At 39.8% G+C, this 21,196-nt stretch overlaps 1 protein-coding gene across 1 annotated transcript in view; it reads right to left on the bottom strand.

The window, feature by feature from the left end:
* ptprq (protein tyrosine phosphatase receptor type Q) overlaps nt 1-21,196 on the bottom strand; it is a 205,438-nt gene that overhangs the window by 53,669 nt on the left and 130,573 nt on the right. Inside the window, exons 31-34 of the mRNA XM_039762178.1 lie at nt 15,105-15,291; nt 13,425-13,666; nt 12,631-12,697; nt 620-775 (exon numbers count right to left, since the gene is read on the bottom strand). Coding sequence (XP_039618112.1) covers nt 620-775; nt 12,631-12,697; nt 13,425-13,666; nt 15,105-15,291 — 652 coding nt within the window. The remainder of the gene's footprint in view (nt 1-619; nt 776-12,630; nt 12,698-13,424; nt 13,667-15,104; nt 15,292-21,196) is intronic.

The raw sequence follows: 21,196 nt of genomic DNA, 5'->3' as shown, positions 1-21,196 counted from the left end.
TGATTGATATCCTATAGGTGAAATACTTAACATCTCTGGAAACATCTTGACATGGTATTAAGCAAACACACCTCTCTCTTCATTTGCTGTATCACCATATGCCCATTCTAGCACTGTAAAATTTATCTTTGCAAATGATCACAATGACAAGTAATTTACATGGACTGTCACAATAGTGATCAACATTACATATACATAATAGCCAAATAATTTAAATGGGAATATACTAAACTATAAATTAAATAAAAACATTGTAATTTTAAATAACTCAAACTGGAAAATGTTATGCATTAAATCATGTTCATCCTCTAATTAAAAAAAAAATGTGGGACAATATACAAGTAATAAACAGACATTTCAGAAGGTATTTTCATCATTTATATGCCTTAAATGGAAATAAACATTTGTAATTTGGATTTTGACTTGTGCAATCATCAGACCTGTAACTGTCCAGTGAAAATTAAACAGTGTGCAAGGTTTGGGACTGTGCTTGGGTTTGAGGGAGGTCAGGAGATAAAATGCAGGTATAATCTTACGTAAAAACACTTAATGCATTTATTTCAGACAAAGTGTAAAGCACTACAGATACTACATGTAGTACAATGCAGCATGTAATTACCTCCAGACTCTGAGACAATAACCTGGATGTGTCTGATCGGTCCATGAGCATCACTAAAGAAGCACTGAGGTGTCTTGATAGTGATTGTGGTGGATGAAATCAACAAGGCTCCATTTTGTTCAAAGGCTTCTGGCTTTTTATTTGGTTGAGGAGGTGCTAAAAGAAAATGAGAAACTGAAGATAAATTATTTTGATCCAATATCTAGTGCTGCTCTAACATCACTTGCTGATAAACCTGTATGATTTCAAAATTAACTATAATTCTTACATAATTTATTGATGAGTTATTAAAAACTCATCTTTGAGTGAAAATAAATATAATAAAACTATCTAGAGTTCTATTTGTAAAAATATGGTCAATTATTTTTTGATTGTTCACATTGTATTATTCAAGGATACAGCACAAAAAACAGTTCAATTTATTTACAAATGCTCTGTTCACATAAACATTTAACATCCTGGAAATCCAGTCTATTTTTGTGCTAAAAATCCCCTTTAAAGATAACAAATTGCCTGTGAACCAAATCATTCCACAAGAACATTGCCATGTATTGACAAGAAAAATGTGCAAAAAACACTACTGTTTAAACAGCAGAGCATACATTGTAGTTTTGGCAACTTTTCTTATGTTATCTAAAATAATAATGGGACCACAGAAATAAAAGATGTGGAAGACCCAAGTGATGGTCCATTTTTCAACAACAGAAAAAATTTTGTCTAAAATAAAGCTTCCCTTAGTCTGTCTAAAGCCTATGAAATAACATAAATTTACAACTGAAGTCTTAGCAACTTATGTGAAACACATGACCTGATGGACCGACAAAGAAAAAACTTAAATTAAACATTTTGTAATATATCCCCAATACCCTCTGATGCAAAATAGCTCATACATATTATTGCATAGCTAAAGGGATTCACTTGAATAATATACATTACTGCACCATTATCCTGAACAGGCTACACACACATACACTGGGCCAATTAGATTATATTTGATAAACTGTATTAATCTAACATACACATCACTCAGGATTCTGGAAAAAACAGAGTATAGTACCAGGAAACAAATCCACACAGATGCTCAGAGATTGTACAAACTCTACAAGGACAACACATGGACAATTTTATTTGAAATCAGGACATTAGAGGGGTAAGGTGGCAACACAACCAACTAAACCACCATGAGGGCCAACATCTGACAAAATAAATAACTATTTCTGGGGTTTTCATAAGGAAAATATCAGACTTATTTATTTAGATAAACAAGTTGTTCAGTAATGACTGGAGTTTCATTTTTAAAGCTACAGAGAACAAACAGCAAGCACAATCTTTTTTAGGTATGCTTAAGAATTATAGTAGCTTTTATCATTAGACACCCATTCTTACATGCTTTTGTGACCTGTTAATACAATTCCATACATAGAAAAGTACATTTACTATTTTTTATAAAACAGAATCTTTCAAAATAACATTATTTCCCCACAGTTCAATTTGTTATCTCTCCAAGTCAGGTCAAGTTGGGGAGCATGCAATGGTACAGTGCGTTGCCATACTCACTCCATGGCAAAACAACTCGGGATCCTGATTTGCAACCCCCAGGCAAACACGTGGTCCAGTTTCACCCTCAGGAAATGACCTTCTATCTGCCACAGCCAGGTGTTACGTGCGCAAACCCTTGGCCTGGTCCAGCCACTTGGGTCCCAAACAATGAGGATCTTACAAGCTGGATCACCCTCGGGGAAACGCGCAACATGGCCGTAGTGCCGTAATTGACGCTTCCTTACAATGCAGGTAATGTGCCTCATTCGGGAGTCAATGAGCAACCGCTCATTCGACACAAAGTCAAACCAACAGTATCCAAGGATTTTCTGGAGAGACACAGTACCAAAGGAGTCCAGTCTTCGTCTGAGGTCACTGGATAGCGTCCATGTCTCGCATCCATATATCAAGACAGGAAGCACCAGGACTCTAAAGACTTGGACCTTCGTCCTTTTGCATAGATATCGGGAGCGCCACGCACCCCTTTCCAGTCAACCTCAAGACCCCCAATGCTATCCCAATCCGTCAAATGACTTCACAGGAAGAGTCACCAGAGACATGAATGTCACTGCCAAGGTAAGTAAACCTCTCAACAAGGTCAACACTCTCTCTGCAAACAGACACACTACTGAAGGCTGTGCCCAAGAGGTCATTAAAGGCCTGGATCTTGTTTTTTATCCAGGACACTCGCAAGTCAGTCCAGACACTCACACTCCTCACTCAGTCTCTCGAGCGCCCCGATCAGAGCATCCATTGACTCCACGAAGATCACACCATCGTCAGCAAAGTCAAGATCCGTGAATCTTTCTTCACCAAAAGATGCCCCACAGCCACTGGACCCCACGACCTTGTCCAACACCCAGTCCATACAAGCTTTTAAAAGGGTAGGAGCAAGAACACACCCCTGACGAACCCCAGAATCAACTGGGAAAAATGCAGAGGTTCTGCCTACACTCTACACAGCACTCACAGTACCAGTGTACAGGCCACCCATGATATCTATCACTCTTGAGGGGATCCTGCGAACCCTCAGGATGTCCCACAGGGCAGCTGAGTCGAACAATTTCTGAAAATCGACAAAGGCTGCAAAGAAACTCTGTCAATATTCACGTTTGCGCTCCATGAGAACCCTCAGTGCCAGGATGTGGTCAATGGTAGACTTCTTAAGCATAAAACCAGACTGTTCTGGTCGCTGGTAGGTGAGCAAGTGATCATGTATCCTATTAAGGACAACCCTAGCAAGGACCTTACTTGGCACAGAGAGCAGTGTTATCTCCCTGTAGTTCCTGCAATCCAGGCGATCACCCTTCCCTTTCCTGATAGGGATGACAAGTCCCGTTTTCCAGTCAGCTGGATGATGCCAGTCTCCCAAATGGAAGCAAAAATTGCCTGCAATGCCAGGAGGACAGCCTTACCACCTAGCCTGGAGAAGTTCACCCCAGATACCACAGATCCCTGCAGCCTTTCCCCCCGAGCTGGTTCACCACCTGTGCAATCTCAGTGAGATTGGGTGGTTCACAGCTAATTGGAGGATCAGCCTTAAGAACCGTGGACCCAGAGATATCTAACATCCTAGCCGGAGGATCAGCTTTCAATAATTGCTTAAAGTAGCCAGCCCAGCGGGTTGCAACTGCAGTGTCATCAGTAAGGACCGTTCCATCAGACTGCGACTCTCTGAGGAACAGATTCAGATATGCATAATGCTTCAATTCCTCTGTAAGCAGGACGTGAGTCGCTAGACCGCAGATGGTGTGCCACTTGCTTACAGATTCCTCTAACAAATGCCTCTTTATCTACCCTCAGAGCCTTCGCAGCTGTCCTTCTCAGTTTCCGGTACAGACCAGAGTTGCCATTGAGCCATGTGCTGTGACTCCTCTCGATGATATCCAGGGTGCCCTGCGAGATGAAACACCTCCTTCTGGGAACACCGGTAACACCCTCAGCAACCTTCAGGGTCTTGTCACAATTGGTCTCCCACATCACATTAGGATCAGCAGTTTGCGTGAAAGCTCATTAGAAAAATTTGTTAAATGTAATGTTAAATGTTAAAAAAATGTTATCTCTCCACAATCTATTAAATCAAAAATATATTTACACATAGCTTATTATGAACAAAAATCTATGACCACTTCAGTTTTACTTAAATCACTTCATTTGCCACTTATTAGTACAAAACTGATTTTAAAATTACACTTTAAACTTATAGATTGCTATGAAGAAATTCAGGTTTAGACCCATCAAAAACTTTACTTTGCTACATTTCAGCCATTCTGATGTGAAATTGATTTCATATTTTGAATCATTACTTTCAGTTTCAATTTGAATCATGAGTGTATAGCCACAGATTCTCCCTAGAATTTTCTGACACAAACCAGAATTAATGGTTCTTTAATCCAGGCAAGTCACCCACATATTGAGAAAGAAAAGCATTCCCATACAATCACACTAACACCACCATGTTTGAGTCTTGGTGTTTTGTTTATCCTGGAAATAATTTGAACTATACCTTCCAAATATATTTTTACCCAATCTCTACAGAGAACATCCTCCAAAAAGGCCAGTTGATTCCTTACAAATACGAAATTTCCATATAATGTATGTTCGTTTTGGCTTGCAGTTGTTCAACAGTTGCAAACTGTTTTTTGTAAGGAAAAAACAGAAACAAACAAAAAACTGCAGAATTATTTACGACTTTCTAGATTATTTAACACTGGTATTTTGGCCACTCCTGGGGAGATTCACTATTGCTCCAAGTGTTTTTTATGGAATCAAAGAGGCTTAGAAATGAATTTGGACTCATTTCTAGACTGAAAGATGTTAAAAACAATTGATATTTTTGATTTTTTAGCAATTCTTTGTGTGTTTTGTGCAGACAACTTGGCTCTGTTAATATGTGAAATTTACATTGAACAAGGATTACTTTAGTTAAGTCTAGGTTTTGTTCAATCAGCTAATTATACTTTTAACTTGGGTGACTGAATTATGGGTAACTTAACTTTTCACACATTGTCACTTGGTGTTGGATAACATTGTTTATTAAAAAATTAAAAAATTAAAATAAATATTATTTATTCACTCAGGTACCATTTATCTAATATTGCACCCAGAAAACATACACACACAGTGGCACCATGTGGGATAGACATTGGCAATGAAGGCTTAGGAACACCCAATTAAATACTGTACTAGAAAAATGTGAGGGCTTCTTTTTTAAGTGGCTCATTAAAAAAGTTCCCCTAGTGGTCCAAAAATAGGTTAATCACTGGCAAAATAAGTTCAGTAAACCTTCTTTGCGTAGTGGTGGTTTGCTAATGCTGGGCCAATGTAATTTCTACCCCTATAGTTTCTCATTTTTTAATGTTGTCACAGAGTAAGTAATGCTGCAAATAAGTATTGATGTTGGGTTATAGATTTTGATTGTATAAGTATAAATAGCAATTTGAATTTCTTCAAAAACATTTGTTTTTATACTATCCAAAAGTGCACAATTTTTATATGTTACTGGTAATATTTTCAAAATCATAGTTGTAAAACAAAAAAGCTAAACCAATAAATGCGAATATAATATAAATAATATAAAGGTTACACATAAATTTATTCATAAAAAACAACTAAATGCTAAAAAAGTTGGTTTCAAGGAAAAGACAGGTAAGGAAGGTGGCTTGGTGGTGCAGTGGTAACACTGCTGCCTCACAACTAGGATACGGTGGTTCACATCCCAGGTCCACCCTGCATGGAGCTTGCATGATCCTTCCATGTCCACATGGGTTTCCTCTAGGTGCTCCGGTTTCCTCCCACAGTCCAAAGACATGCAGGTAAGATGGGCTGGCATTGTTAAACTATCCCTAGAGTGTGTAGGTGAGTGTGCTCACTCTGTGATGTGCTGGCATCCTGTCCAAAGGTTCATGCCAATGCCAGTAACCTACTGGGATAGGCTCCAGCTGCCACACAACCCTACCCTGGATAAGCAGGTATAAAAAATTGGAGAGACCAGTAAGGTATGGACTTTTTTCAGGTTCATGAACCAATATGGATTTCCTGTTTTTTACTCACACTGGACCTGTACTTTAGGGTCACAGTTACCCCAACGTGAAAATTCTAACTGAGAGATTGTTGATCTGATGTGCAAATCCTAATTGGGCAATTGTTGGTTGTCCACATTAGACCAATATGTTTGCCCACAATGGGCCTACATTGGCCTGATGTCAGTTTGTTTGCTCTGTGTATTTTGGCTAAAGTCATTTACTGTCAAAAAACAGCAATAATAAATAGAATAAGCAAGGAGCAAAAACTTTGTTAATACAAGGTATAATAAAATTGAATGATTTAGCTTTCAGCTTTTACCCTGCAGAACCTACTAATGCTTAAGCACTAAAGAGTTTTTTGTGACAGTGATTCCTAAAACAGTTATTTATATTTTATAGGCTTTAGCTATATAGCACTGGTCTCTATGGTCAAATGTGTAAGGGGATAATTTATTGACCCTAAATTTCCAGTCATAATTAACCTACAATTGGTTAATTGTGACGTATTTAAATATAATACTGCAATATGTCAAGCAACTAACACAATGTTTGAAATCTAGAAGTGTCCTCTTTCCAGTGCTTCACGAAAATGAAATACATGACTTAATTACAATATTCCAAACACAAGCAATATTTTTTGTTCATTTGTTCAGGAAATGACTGTGGGCTAGTTTTTGACAGAACATGTACATGTTTCTCTCTAAAATAGATACCTACGTACAAGTAATTTTAAAAACACATTACTCCCTTTTTTATTTTGTTGAGGCACTGTTGAGTTTCTCTATTCTCAAGGTGTACCAGTATATATGTTAACTATTCAGAACAGTTTTGCCATTATTTATCATATCAAACATTCTCAAAACCTTCTCCTAGTGCATGCCATACCTAAAATTATCTGTTTTGAAAATACAGATACTACTGACCATAATCTTACCTATAGACAGATTCAAACAATTCCTAATGCATCTTGTCTTTACAATATCTATATACAATGTATATTATTGAAGGACAACAACAGAAAGTATTAAGATCCATATTTATAGATATTTGTTTTTCTCATCCCCTCCTTGAACCGCCACCTTATCGTGGTGGAGGGGTTTGCATGTCCCAGTGATCCTAGAAGCTCTGTTGTTGCTTTATAACCCTGGTAGGGTCACCCAAACTGCCAAATTGGTCCTAGGTGAGGGATGAGACAAAGAGTGGTTCAATACACCTCCTATGACGAAGAAAAAATTTGGACGGTGTTTTCCCTCGCCTGGACGTGGGTCACCGGCCCCCCAAACCCCCCCCGGAGCCAGGCCTGGAGGTGGGGCTTGATGGCAAGCGCCTGTTGGTTGGGCCTGCACCCATGGGGTTCAGCCGGGCACAGACCACCTATGGGAGGGGCCAAGGAGGTCAGGTGGCTCTTGGGACATGGAATGTCACCTCTCTAAAGGGGAAGAAGCCTGAGCTAGTGCATGAGGTCGAGAGGTTCCTGCTAGATATGGTCGGGCTCACCTCAACGCACAGCTTGGACTCTGGAACCAATCTCCTTGAGAGGGGCTGGACTCTCTACCACTCTGGAATTGCCACCAGTGAGAGGCGCCGAGCGGGTGTGGGCATACTTCTTGCCCCCCAACTTGGAGCCTATACATTGTGGTTTACCCCAGTGGACGAGAGGGTAGCCTCCCACCGCCTTTGACGGGTCCTGACTGTTGTTTGTACGTATGCGCCGAACAGCAGTTTGGAGTCCCTGGAGGAGGTGCTAGAGGGCATACCTTCTGGGGACTCCTTCATACTGCTGGGAGACTTTAATGCTTATGTGTGCAATGACAGTGAGACCTGGAAGGGCGTGATTGGGAGGAATGCCCCCCCCCCAATCTGAACCCGAGCGGTGTTTTGTTATTGGACTTCTGTGCTCGTCACGGATTGTCCATAACGAACACCATGTTCAAGCATAGGGGTGTTCGTATGTGCACTTGGCACCGGGACACCCTATGCCAAGGTTTAATGATCGACTTTGTGGTTGTGTCGTTGGACTTGTGGCCACATGTCTTGAACACTCGGGTGAAGAGAGGGGCGGAGCTGTCAACTGATCACCACCTGGTGGTGAGTTGGCTTCGATAGTGGGGGAGGATGCCGGTTGGTCCTGGTAGACCCAAACGTGTTGTGAGGGTCTGCTGGGAATGTCTGGCAGAGTCCTCTGTCAGAAGTAGCTTCAACTCCCACCTCCGGCAGAACTTCGACCACGTCCCGAGGAAGGTGGGGGACATTGAGTCTGAATGGGCCATGTTCCGTGCCTCAATTGTTTAGGCGGCTGACCGGAGCTGTGGCCAAAAGGTGGTCGGTGCCTGTCGTGGAGGCAATCCCCGAACCCGTTGGTGGACACCGGCAGTGAGGGACGCCGTCAAGCTGAAGAAGGAGTCCTACCGGACCCTTTTATCCTGTGGGACTCTGGAGACAGCTAATAGGTACCGACAGGCCAAGCGGAATGTGGCAAAAACTCGGGCATGGGAGGAGTTTGGGGAGGCCATGGAGAACGACTTTCGGACGGCTTCGAGGAGATTCTGGTCCACTGTCGGGCGTCTCAAGAAAGGGAAGAAGCAGAGCCTGGAGACTCGGAGGTGGGCTCCCCCATCTCTGGGGCTGAGGTCACCGAGGTGGTCAAAAAACTCCTTGGTGTCAGGGCCCCAGAGGTGGATGAGATACGCCCGGAGTTCCTCAAGGCTCTGGATGTTGTAGGACTATCTTGGTTGACACGTCTCTGCAACAACGCATGGACATCGGGGACAGTACCTCTTGATTGGCATACCGGGGTGGTGGTCCCCCTCTTTAAAAAGGGGAACCGGAGGGTGTGTTCCAACTACAGAGAGTAAAAAAGGAAAAGTCTATTCGGGGGTAATGGAGAGGATGGTCCGTTGGATAGCTGAACCTTGGATTAAGGAGGAACAGTGTTGTTTTCATCCTGGTCGCGGAACAGTAGACCAGCTCTACATCCTTAGCAGAATCTTGGAGGGTGCATGGGAGTTTGCCCATCCAGTCTACATGTGTTTTGTGGACTTGGAAAAGGCGTTCGACCGTGTCCCTCGGGGAATCCTGTGGGGGGTGCTCCGGGAGTATGGGGTACCGGAGCCCCTGATAAGAGCTGTTTGGTCCCTGTATAACCGGTGTCAGAGCTTTGTCCGCATTGCTGGCAGTAAGTCGAGCCCGTTTCCAGTGACAGTTGGACTCCGCCAGGGCTGCCCTTTGTCATCGATTCTGTTCATAACTTTTATGGACAGAATTTCTAGGTGCAGCCAGGGTATTGAAGGGGTCCGGTTTGGTGGACACAGGATTGGGTCACTGCTTTTTGCAGATGATGTTGTCCTGTTTGCTTCATCAGACCATGATCTTCAGCTCTCTCTGAATCGGTTCGCAGCTGAGTGTGAAGAGGCTGGGATGAGAATCAGCACCTCCAAATCCGAGACCATGGTCCTCAGCTGGAAAAGGGTGGAGTGCCCTCTCAGGGTTGGGGGAGAGATCCTGCCCCAAGTGGAGGAGTTCAAGTATCTCGGGGTCTTGTCCATGAGTGAGGGAAGAATGGAGCGTGAGATCGACAAGCGGATCGGTGCGTCATCTGCAGTGATGCGGGCTCTGCATCGGTCTGTCATGGTGAAAAAGGAGCTGAGCCGTAAGGCAAAGCTCTCAATTTACCAGTCGATCTATGTTCCTACCCTCACCTATGGTCATGAACTATGGGTAGTGACCGAAAGAAAGAGATAGCGAATACAAGCGGCTGAAATAAGTTTCCTCTGCAGGGTGTCTGGGCTTTCCCTTAAAGATAGGGTGAGAAGCTCAGTCATCCGAGAGGGGCTCAGAGTAGAGGTGCTGCTCCTCCACATTGAGAGGAGTCAGATGAGGTGGCTCGGGCATCTGATTAGGATGCCTAATGGACGCCTCCCTGGTGAGGTGTTCCGGGGCACGTCCAACTGGGAGAAGGCCCTAGGGAAGACCCACGACACGCTGGAGGGATTGTCTCCCAGCTGTCCTGGAAACACCTTGGGATTCTCCTGGAAGAGCTAGAAGAAGTGGCCGGGGAGAGGGAAGTCTGGGCCTCTCTGCTCAAGCTGCTGCCTCCGCGACCCGACCTCGGATAAGCGGAAAAGGATGGATGGATGGATGGATGTTTTTCTCATGTTCAATTTAATTTACGTCAACATTCTAACATGGATAAATAAAAATGTTTTAAAGAACATTTGTGTGTAATAAATATTTTATAATTTTCCGTGCAATATAAAAACAATCAGATATTGGATCTCCCAAGTAAAAGATTAAACAGGCAAGTCCTGCAGTTTGTATGTAGGTAATATAAGCATGCTGTCACCAGAACTGCTGTTTAACAGATAGAGCAGCTAAATGTGCTATGAAAATAACATGATATTTGTGTATAGTATTTAACTGCATTCTTTTTTGCACAAATTGTAGGTTTTTTTGTATGCAAATGTATGCTAGCACTAGAGACTAACTGACTAATTCATGGTGAATGCTTTTCTTTTGCTAAAGAAAGTCTAAGGTTACTTGGCATTTTTTCACTTTCAAATTTAACCTCTTTTATCAAGTCTTAGAGTCTATTTTTACAACACCTTTTTTCAGCCTGTTTATGTTTTTTCAAAAATTATTTCATTTATTTTTGTACTGTGCTTTCATTTCAGTTTTCACTGTAATTTGTTATTATGATGGTATAATCAGAATTACTGTAAATACCTGTAAATACATTTATTTAAAATATCATGTATTTATGTGCAGAACCCTTGGGTAACTTTATTTGACATGCTTATGGTTAAGAAATGACCCAAGTGTAAAAAATATATATCCTACTACTTTGCATTGCAATTCTGATTAAATATATATTTTAGAAAGTTTAGAAAATATACACATTTTATGAAAAAGAAATTATGGAAAAACTCTAGCAACTTAGTTACAGTAAGTATATGTAATGTATAGCATCATAATATCTACTCTATATATATAAAATCCTAAGCCTAAAAGTGCAACGATTTTGTACAACGATTTTATGTGACTTTTTATGTCACTTTTTTGTCACACTTTAAATTGGACTTATTTTAAAACCTACATATATATACTGGGTATCATTCTTTTCAGAATGTATCGAACTTTAATGTGATGTTAGATTTTTATATTCTTATTCTGTTTTTAAATTATAAACTAAAAAAATGTCAAGAACTCACATCCCGCGAGACAAGACTTTGTGCCAAGAGATTTAACTGCATTCAGAGTAGGATAGCTGCTGTACCGATTTTTAACTGTTTGCAGCAATGCACGAGATGCAGAACACGTAGCATGGTAGCAGCAGCAGCAACCTAGCAGCTGATTGAGCACTTAGGAGGTAAAAAAAAAACTTGTATTTGTTTCCCATTGTATCACCGTTTAAGAGGGGGTTTCGGAGAAGTGACCATGTTTCCTTGGGGTGCATTCAGTGACCCTCTTCACAGCGCGAGGGGCAAAGACGCAAAGTGGCTTGCACATAGCGCAGGCCTGTGGGGGTTGGTGAGAGAAGTGAGCAGGGGCGAACCCCCTAGTATACATTAAAAGATAAACATGTATCATCACAGAACAATGTCATTATGAGTGATCTCCTCCTTAATGTTTATTTCTTGCATATTGGAATCTTAAGATGTTTTACCAGTAGAGCTGGGTATTTATTTTAGATGTTTTCTCTACTTTGTGGCTAGTTCTTTCTATATGGACATACATTCACAGCATACATACACAGAATGTGCTGTAATTGCAAATACACTGGCAAAACGAGCACATATGTGGAATACAACAATTTTCTAAAAACATAAATGACAAAATCCATCCATGCCGTTATATCCTAACTACAGGGGTCTGCTGGAGCCAATCCCAGCCAACACAAAGCGCAAGGCAGGAACAAATCCCAGGCAGGGCACACACACCAGGGACAATTTAGGATCGCCAATGCACCTAACCTGCATGTCTCTGGGAGGAAACTGGAGTACCTGGAAGAAACCCAAGCAGACACGGGGAGAACATGCAAACTCCAAAAAGGGAGGACCCAGGAAGCAAACCCAGGTCTCCTTACTGCGAGGCAGCAGTGCTACCACTCCGCCACTGTGCTGGCCATGACAAAATCACAAACTTGAATATCATTATTATTATAAGGAAAAATTTATTTTTTGCAACCTCCAAAATTGTTATTTTCATTAAGTGTTTTGTGAATTAAAATAGGTGCCTGCATAAGTTTGCACCTATTCTACTTTAATAAGTGTTTGCTTACAGAGTATAAATGGAAAATTTCCAACCAGTCTTGTTTATATTAATTATATTTACATATATTTAAAAGGAATTAAAATTTACTACACTGTGAGATTTCTTATTTGTAAGAATTAATAAGAGTCTGCTATGTACATAAAGCTAACTTTAGTGATAATTAAAATATGCCGGTACCTTGAATGTTTGTTGTAATATTCAGTTGAATCTTGGGTCCTGAACCTGCTCCATTGACTGCATAAACCTTGAAAAAAGTTTAATCACACATGCCATTTATTTTTAAATAAATCATATGTATATTTACAGTTGCAGCCCACACAAAAGGTGTTTTCAATTTTGGTAAAGATTATGGAATACTCTATCATATGAAATAGTCTATATTTTCTGATCAAGAAGCCTTATAATGTATTGCTACTGTGTTAATATTTGGCTTAAACCATATTAAATAACACTATGTGAATATGGCAACATAATTATTACATAATGATTACTTTGCATTATTCTTTTTTTCAGATTGAATTTATAGGCTTAACATTTTTTTAGTTTATGTGCTATTTACAAAATCCTACAAACTACTTGATAATGCAAAAAGATCCTCCAAAACATCACAGAGCTCACTATGATACAGGCCCTAGTAAAATATCAAATTTAGATTTGAAAATACTATAGCATATACAGTATCTAAAATATTGTCACAGAGTATTGTGCATCTTTAGGTTATAATTAGCCACTGTATTAGTTTCTGGTTTGGAATTTACTTTAGTACAAACATTTCAGCTTTTACATAATTACGAGTATCTGCCAAATCACATTCTTACATTTATCACACCAGGTAATTGGAAAATTGTGTAAAAACTTAAAAATTTGATTTCAGTGTTTGTATTAATCTACCTTTCTCTCCTTATCTGACAGATACTTATGTGTGGAATCCCAGGTATGTACAGTATAGGTGCATATCAATAAATACTTACGCTTATTCTATAGGTATATCCACCTTTTAGTCCTTCAATGACTGCAGTCAGTGACTGATTTTTATTTTCAACTATTTGCAGATTATGGATCTGAGTGCTAAAATCGCCATCTTTTTCAACTGTCGCCTGATACATTATAATATTTCCATTAGGCTCAGATGGAGGTGAGAAGGTAATGTATACTTTAGTTACATCTTCTGGTAATTTTTGAAAACTGATATTTTTTGGAGGATCTTTAGGTTCTGAGAAAGGGAAAAAGGACAACAAAAAACATATATTGCTATACCTTGAATGCAAATGTGTGAATCATTTTATCAAAAGGTTATTTTTAGATAGAAAAGAAATCATATTACAATGCATATTAAGCAGAAGAAAATTATTATGTTGCTTTCATTGAGGTGAGATAAGCTGATGGTTTCCTGAACGCCTTTGTTTGCGTTTTCTAATTTTTACTAAATGTTGGTGAAACAGTGCTGAGTGCTGCTACTTCTGGAATTCCAGCCATTACCTATGATTATGTAGTCTACAAGTATCATAAAATACTCACCTTTTCCTCCTAAATACTGCACTAATTATAAACTACTTGACTAGTGATAATGAAAATTGGTACTACATTGGTGAATACAGGTGTGTGCATAAGCCTGATGGACTGATGCTCCATCCTGGATTGGTCACTATCAAGTGGTTGCTGCTGCCAGGGTAAGATGTGGCTTCCTGTGATCGTTAATTGGATTTGTCAGATTGAGCAAAAGATTAATCCAAGATAAATCTGATTAATCAAGTACAAGTCAACACATTTCTTTGTCTTAACATACTGTATGTTTTACGTACTGTAAGTGGTTCACCGCATACCCACTGCAGCTGTGTCATTCTTTGGACTCAAACATATTTGTGTTAATCAGCAATGAATCTGACAAACAGGATTAGCCTGCTGGATTAGCAACATAGCTACAGTAACATAGTAAAGTTAGTATAATTTTTTTCTGCCTGTACAATATAAAATAATCTTTCTCCAAAACTGTTTGATTCAGATACCAGATATTAAAAAGTGATTGTACTAAATTTGTTTTTAACTTGATTTTAATTTCTCTGGAGTTTCTCAAATAAACTTTTTATCCATAGTGAAATGAATAGTATGGCTTACGCTAAGTGGCTTCTATACCAGGAATACACACGTAGGGTGTATATAAAAACATTTCTGCCTTCCATCCTACTTGCAAAACAGCATGCCACCAACATGTGGAATAAGATTGATATATGTCAGCACCCTTTATAGCTGAAGTAGCTGCTCTGTTTACATGTTTGCCTACAAGTGATGTGAACATTTAACTAAAGAAGAGGAAAAATACTAAAATCTGCAATTCAAGGTTTTCTGTTTGACAGAAGAGAACTTTATAATGAAATAAAACAAAGTGTGGCAAATACATTAATCTAATAAAAAGTGGTTCTATTTTCACAGAAGCAGTGATTTCTCCTTTTCATTATTAGTAAATTTTACGAAAATGCAGGAAACCAACAAGAAACCTTCATAATAATGCTGTCATTTATTCTATAAACAACTAAAATCAATGAAAGAAATCTGTTTGGATCATTATAAAAATTATAATATCAACTGATATCATTCCCACATATGAACATCTTTATGAGTCCACAGATTACAGTACTTGCAAAAGCACTTACTATCTTCCATTGTTGTGACAATGACTAGAGGGCAGGCTTTTCCATGAATCCTTGCATCATGGTCTTTTCCAGTATAAGCTGTTATTCTGACACCATATGTTGTAAATGCTGTTAGGTTAGAAACAAAAAGAAGCCTGGCTTCTTCAGGTTTTTTTGTGAATGTTTCATTATAGTCTTGGGTGTCCAGCTAGAAAACATAAAAATAATATGAAATCAGCTGAGCTCTTCTATGTTATTAAGCAAACATGGCACTGTTTTCACATTAACATTAGAAGGTTCCAGTAGCATAAATATGAATTGATTCAATCCCAAAACCAAAAAAAGTTGGAACATTATGAAAAATACAAATGAAAACAAAAAGGAGTGATTTGTAAATTCTGTACATCCCTTACAATATTGAAAACACTACAATAACACGATATTTGATGTTATACCTTGTAAATTTGTTTTATGAATATACACTTATGTCAAATCCGATGGCTGCAACACTCACCAGCAATGGTTGGACATTCATGTGTTCACCAATGTACAACATTGCCATTTCTTTTAATAACACTAGGGGGCCTTGCCCCCTGCTCGCTTTGCTGGCCCGTATCCAAGGCCTGCACTGCGCACCAGCCACTTCACTGTTGCTTGCGTTGTGAACAGGGGGGCTGAACGCACACCAAGGAGATGCAGTCACTCCTCCGAAACCCCTCTTAAATGGTGATACAATGGGAAAAGAACAGTTTTTTTTTATCTCCTCTTTGCTCGATCAGCTGCTGACTAGCTGCTGCTGCCGTGCTGCATGATCTGCATCTCGCGCGGAGCACCTATGTCCATATATTCGATCTCTTTTCACTTTTACCTTTTCATCAATATCGCATTGAATTTTGATTCCGTGTTTGGAATTACATCATGATAACGCAACGTATAACTGCCCGTGAGTGAATATTGTTTCTTTCGATCTACAAGAAATGGTCTGACTATAGCATTCACACAAATGAGAAATTAATTCCTGCGTGCTTGAAATTTTCTTTCACGGGATTTCACTTTCAACAAACAAAAAATCCTTTAATTCTCACGGATACACCTCTTCATTGGGAAGAAACACTACTTTTTTTTACGTGACGGCAACACAAATTAAACGATCTACAAGTGTCCGACTTAAAGTTTAAATCCGAACAATATATTCAATCTCTTTTATTTCACTAAGTAATAATTTCCATTTGTTTGCGTTAATGCGATCTTTACTATCTTTTTTTTGAGTCTTTTGAATTTTTGTACTTCCATTATCTCTAACCTGGCTCTGCATGTGTACCATGCCAACGTTTTTGAATTCTTTATGACATTCTACTTTGTCATCTACTCTTTGTTTTATTTCTGTCCCCAGGCGTGGTTAAATCTCTTGGCACAAAGACTTGTCTCACAGGCCGTGAAAGTGTCTCTCTGAGAAAATCATGTCTCATCTCTTTCCAAGATTTTTTTTATAGTAGAGAGATTTGTTCAGCATTTGAACAATGAAAGCAACATTATTAAGTTTAGCAAGCAGAACTTTCTCCATTCATCTATTAAACAGGTCTTCAGCTGCACAACTGTACAAAGTCTTTGTTAATGTATTTTTTGCTTTGCAATCTGCCACACTTTTTAAATTGGTGGCAGGTCTGGACTGCTGGCATGCATTTTGTAATCTGGGCAGAATGTGGTTTGGCATTGTCCTGCTGGAAAATACAGGGATACATCCCTGGAAAAGATAGCATCTGGATGGCAACATATGCTGCTTCACAATTTGTACATATCTTTCCATGTTACTGGACCATCACAGATGTGCAAGTTACCCATGCCATGGGCACTGAAAAACACACATACCGTGATAAACACTGTCTTTTGGACCTGATACAGCTTGGATGATTCTTTCCCTTTTTGAAGACAATGGCTGTTTTTTTTTTCTAAAATATTTGAAATGTTGACTCCTTGGACCACAAAACACTATTCCAATGTTCTAACTTTCCATCTCAGAATTCAGAAGTGCTTCTGCTTTGCATACTAAGCTTTAATTTGCATCTGTGGATACAGCAGTAAATGGTTTTGACAAAGGTTTATTGAAGCATTATTGAGGCCTGACTATTGTTAGTAATTGTTGAGTTTATTTTGCTGCATATCTTTCTATGCTTAAGTACACCATCAACCTGCATCTTTGTTTGCTTGCTTACTGACTAGTTTTGATCTATTTGAGTGAGTCCACCAAGCAAAGACACCAGACAAGGCAGCAGACACTCATACTTAACAAAGGAACTGTTTTTTCTTTTACTCTTCTTTTTAGCATGTCTCCAAAATATATTCCTGTTGTTAATAATAAAGGAAGAGGCGAGGAAGAAACACTGACAATCTACGTCTGATTCATCAAGGTACCTTGACAGCACATTCCTCCAGTATCAGCTTCATCCATACCTGCCTCTCCACTGGTAGTGGTGGAAAAACAGGCATCTTTGCATTTTATTCCTCTCCAGGTTTCCGCAAGAACTTCTTTGATGAGCTGGATGGACTACCTTCTTCCCTCTCAGATGACAGCAGCCCACTTCTAATCATCGGTGACCTGAACAGTCTTCCTGCTATATATTTTCTTTTTTCCTCCTTAAGCATAATACAGCTCCACACCCAACCAATTCACAAGGCTGCCAATCTGATATACCTTTCTCTGTCACGTAGCTGTACTCCCATAAATGCAACTGTCACTCCCCTACACACATCTAACCATTTTTTCATTCAGTTCTCTCTGCTTCCTACCTTTTTCTCAATGTTTTACTTCCCATCACTGAATCCTTCCATCATCACCTCTCTTCTCTCTCTCTCTTCCACCAGTTTCTCTACCCTAGTCTCCTCTGCTCTCCCTACTCCCAAACACTTCTCCTTTCTCAATACCACTGCTGTCAGAGAAACTCTGTTCAACTCTGTCCTCCTGGCTTAATGATATCTTTCCTCTCTTTTACAAACCTACATGTGAAAGACCCTTCTACTCCTGGATTTCTGAAGCATTTTGTAGTCAATGGACTGAGCTTAGGACTGCTGAAAGGAAATAGAGGAAGTCAAAGGCTCAGGCAGGCCTGGATAAGTATCAATCCCTTTTATCATCCTTCTCTTCTTACACCACCAATGATAAGATAAGTTTCTCTCAGACCAGGATTAACAGTGCTATTGACACACGCTCTATATTCTCTGCTTTCACCCCCTCCTCCTTAACCTTTTTGGCTGCCGATGACTTTGCTACCTTTTCCAGGAAAGGGCAACTGCTATCAGCAGTTAGTTCTCATCATCACTGCCAGTCATTATGCCATTTCCCAAGTATCACCCAACATTCTCCACAGTCAATCTGCCAGTTATTACTTACCTCCTCTCTAGTCACTCCATTACCTGCGCACTTGACCCCATCCTCTCAAGTCTCCTTTAAACTATCTCTCCCTTACTTATTTTTGAAATTAAACACATCATTAACGCCTTACTCATCTCAGGTACCTTTCCTACCATATTCAAATATGTTAACCTTTCTCAAAAAACAAACACTTGATCCATCTCAAGTTAGTAATTACATGCCTGTCACACCCTCTCCTTATTTCCAAAACACTTCAAAGTGCTGCTTTTAGCCAAGTCTCTTCTTTCCTTATACAGACCAAATTACCAGTCTGTCTTCAAATGAAACCACTCTACTGACTGTGGTTGACCAACTACGGTTTGCTAGAACTACTGATACTTCTAGATCTCTCTCCTGTCTTTGACACAGTCAATCCTGAGATCCTTCTCGCCAACCTCTCTGACCTTGGCATCACTAGGACTGCTCTCAGATTGTTTGAGCCCTACATTAAGTCTCAAAGCTCTCCATTTAGATGTCATTTTTTTCTTTATTTGATCTTTGTTATTGTACTTGTAAACACACTGAGCAATTGTACTCAGTCTAGTACTATTCACATAACATACAGTTTGCAAGAAATACTGGATATGGAATGAAGGATTTTATTCTATCACCACTTCCCAATATCCCAGATAAGCTTCTTAGCACATCGAAGCCCACCTGGATTACCACTCCAGTGAGGAGGTGGCACAGGTGGAGACAGGAGTCAGCATTCATACTAGACGAAAGAGGTCCCTGGACAAACCAGGGCATCGCAAACACCTAGTCTATAGTCAACAAGATCGACGAGCTGAGACTGTGGATTTTGTCCCACAGAATGAATAGCTGCAGCTCTTTTTTCATCGAAACCTGGCTGAAGACTAACATCCCCAATACGGCTATTGAGCTTTCAAACCAGACTGTTTACAACTCGGATCGGACTGCTAAATCTGGTAAGGACAAAGGCGGCAGGGTGTGCATATACAGTGGAACCTCGGGTCACGAACGTCTCGAACCACGTACAAATCGGAACATGACCAAAAAGTTCACCAAACTTTTGCCTCTGTTCACGACCACACACTCGGGTGACAAACAAGCCAGTTTCCCTTCCAGTTTGTACATGCCGATGATTTCTGCACGTGTTCAGTCTCTCCCTGTGCATTCTCTGTGCAGCGAGTAAGAGAGAGAGCGTGAGCGAGCGAGAGAGAGAGAGAGAGAGCGCGAGAAGGCAGTTAAAGAAGGTACCAAGGCCAAGAAGGCAGTTAAAGAATGCACCGGGCTTGTTTTTAAAGAGACTGCTTCGAGCATTGTTTTAATCTCGTTGTATTTAATGAAGACTTTTTTGTATTGGATTTTAAACTCCACTTCACTTCATTTTTTATGGGATCATTTATTTATTGAAGGATTCTGAAAGCACTACACTTCAATTTGGACTCTGTTTTTGATTGTTGTTTTGTTGATTTTAATAAAAGCACTTGGCAATTTTTGCACTATCCTATTGCTCCATTGTAGTGCGTCACTGTCGTGCTCATCAGTAACATTACCGATGGTGACAGGTTTAAGGGCTCCCGGAAGCAAGATGGGAGCATGCAATGAACCAGCATCTTCACAGACTTTACCTCAAAACTGTAATCTCCTCTCCACCCAGTCCCTCCTCACTTCTTTCATGCCAGAACTCGACCCATGCAAGGTTAGTTTTCTTGGTTGTTTATGGTTAGTTTTGGTATAAATTACAGATTTTTCAAATGTTCATTTTTATCCCTGTGCTTAAAACGTGTTTACAGAGAGCGGTTCGTAAGGCTGTAGCGTGAACTCTTGCAGTGTTAGTTTTCTCTGTTCAAGGTTTTCTCAGTGTTATTCAATGTTTTTACATTTAGTTAACTATTGCACTGTGCATTCAATGATAAAATTAACTATTTTTGTGCTTAGAAATCTTTAAAATAATATATTTGCATACAGCTTGTATGGTCTGGAATGGATTAATTGTATTTACATACAATCCTATAGGGAAAATTACTTCGGGTCACTTAAATATTCAACCCACCCCGGCCATAGCATTTTTACTCCTTTGCTCTATGGCAGGCATTTCACAGCCCTGCATGCTCGCACTACCGGGCCGAAGAGCAGTTTTTACTCCAAAGCAATCAGCCTATTAAATGCACAGTGATCACTGCCCCTTCCTATAACAAAAACCACCACTGATTAAACTGAGCATCTGTATCAACCACACATAGTCACACACATACAATACATGACCCATGTGGAACTCATGACCATTACATTGACTGTAATCTTTACTGTGACTTCATTTATTATTTATCTGTTTATGCATACATGTTTACCTTTACTTTTACTATATGTAAATTTTAAGCTGTTAATAGTAACTGTGCTTCTTATAGTTTAATGTCTACTTAGTTTATTATCTACTTATATACTTTTATCTAAAGCATCTATAGTCCTGTTCCAAATGATATTTCATTGTATCGTATTGTTACAATTAAGGTAACTTGCATCTTGCGTCTCTTGGGCAGATCCAACAGTGTGTTCTGGTAAGGAGAGATGTCAAGAGTGCACCAGGCAAGCATTTGAGTGCCCCAAGGATTGGTGCTAGGTCCTTTATTCTCTCCCCTCTCTACACCACCTCACTGGGCCCTATCATCCAATTCCATGTTTCTGATATAAGTGCCACGGTGATAATACACAGCTGTACCTGTCATTCCCTCTGGAG

Source organism: Polypterus senegalus, chromosome 8, assembly GCF_016835505.1.
Source record: "Polypterus senegalus isolate Bchr_013 chromosome 8, ASM1683550v1, whole genome shotgun sequence".
Lineage (NCBI taxonomy): Eukaryota > Metazoa > Chordata > Cladistia > Polypteriformes > Polypteridae > Polypterus > Polypterus senegalus.
This window is presented reverse-complemented; position numbering and strand designations above follow the sequence as displayed.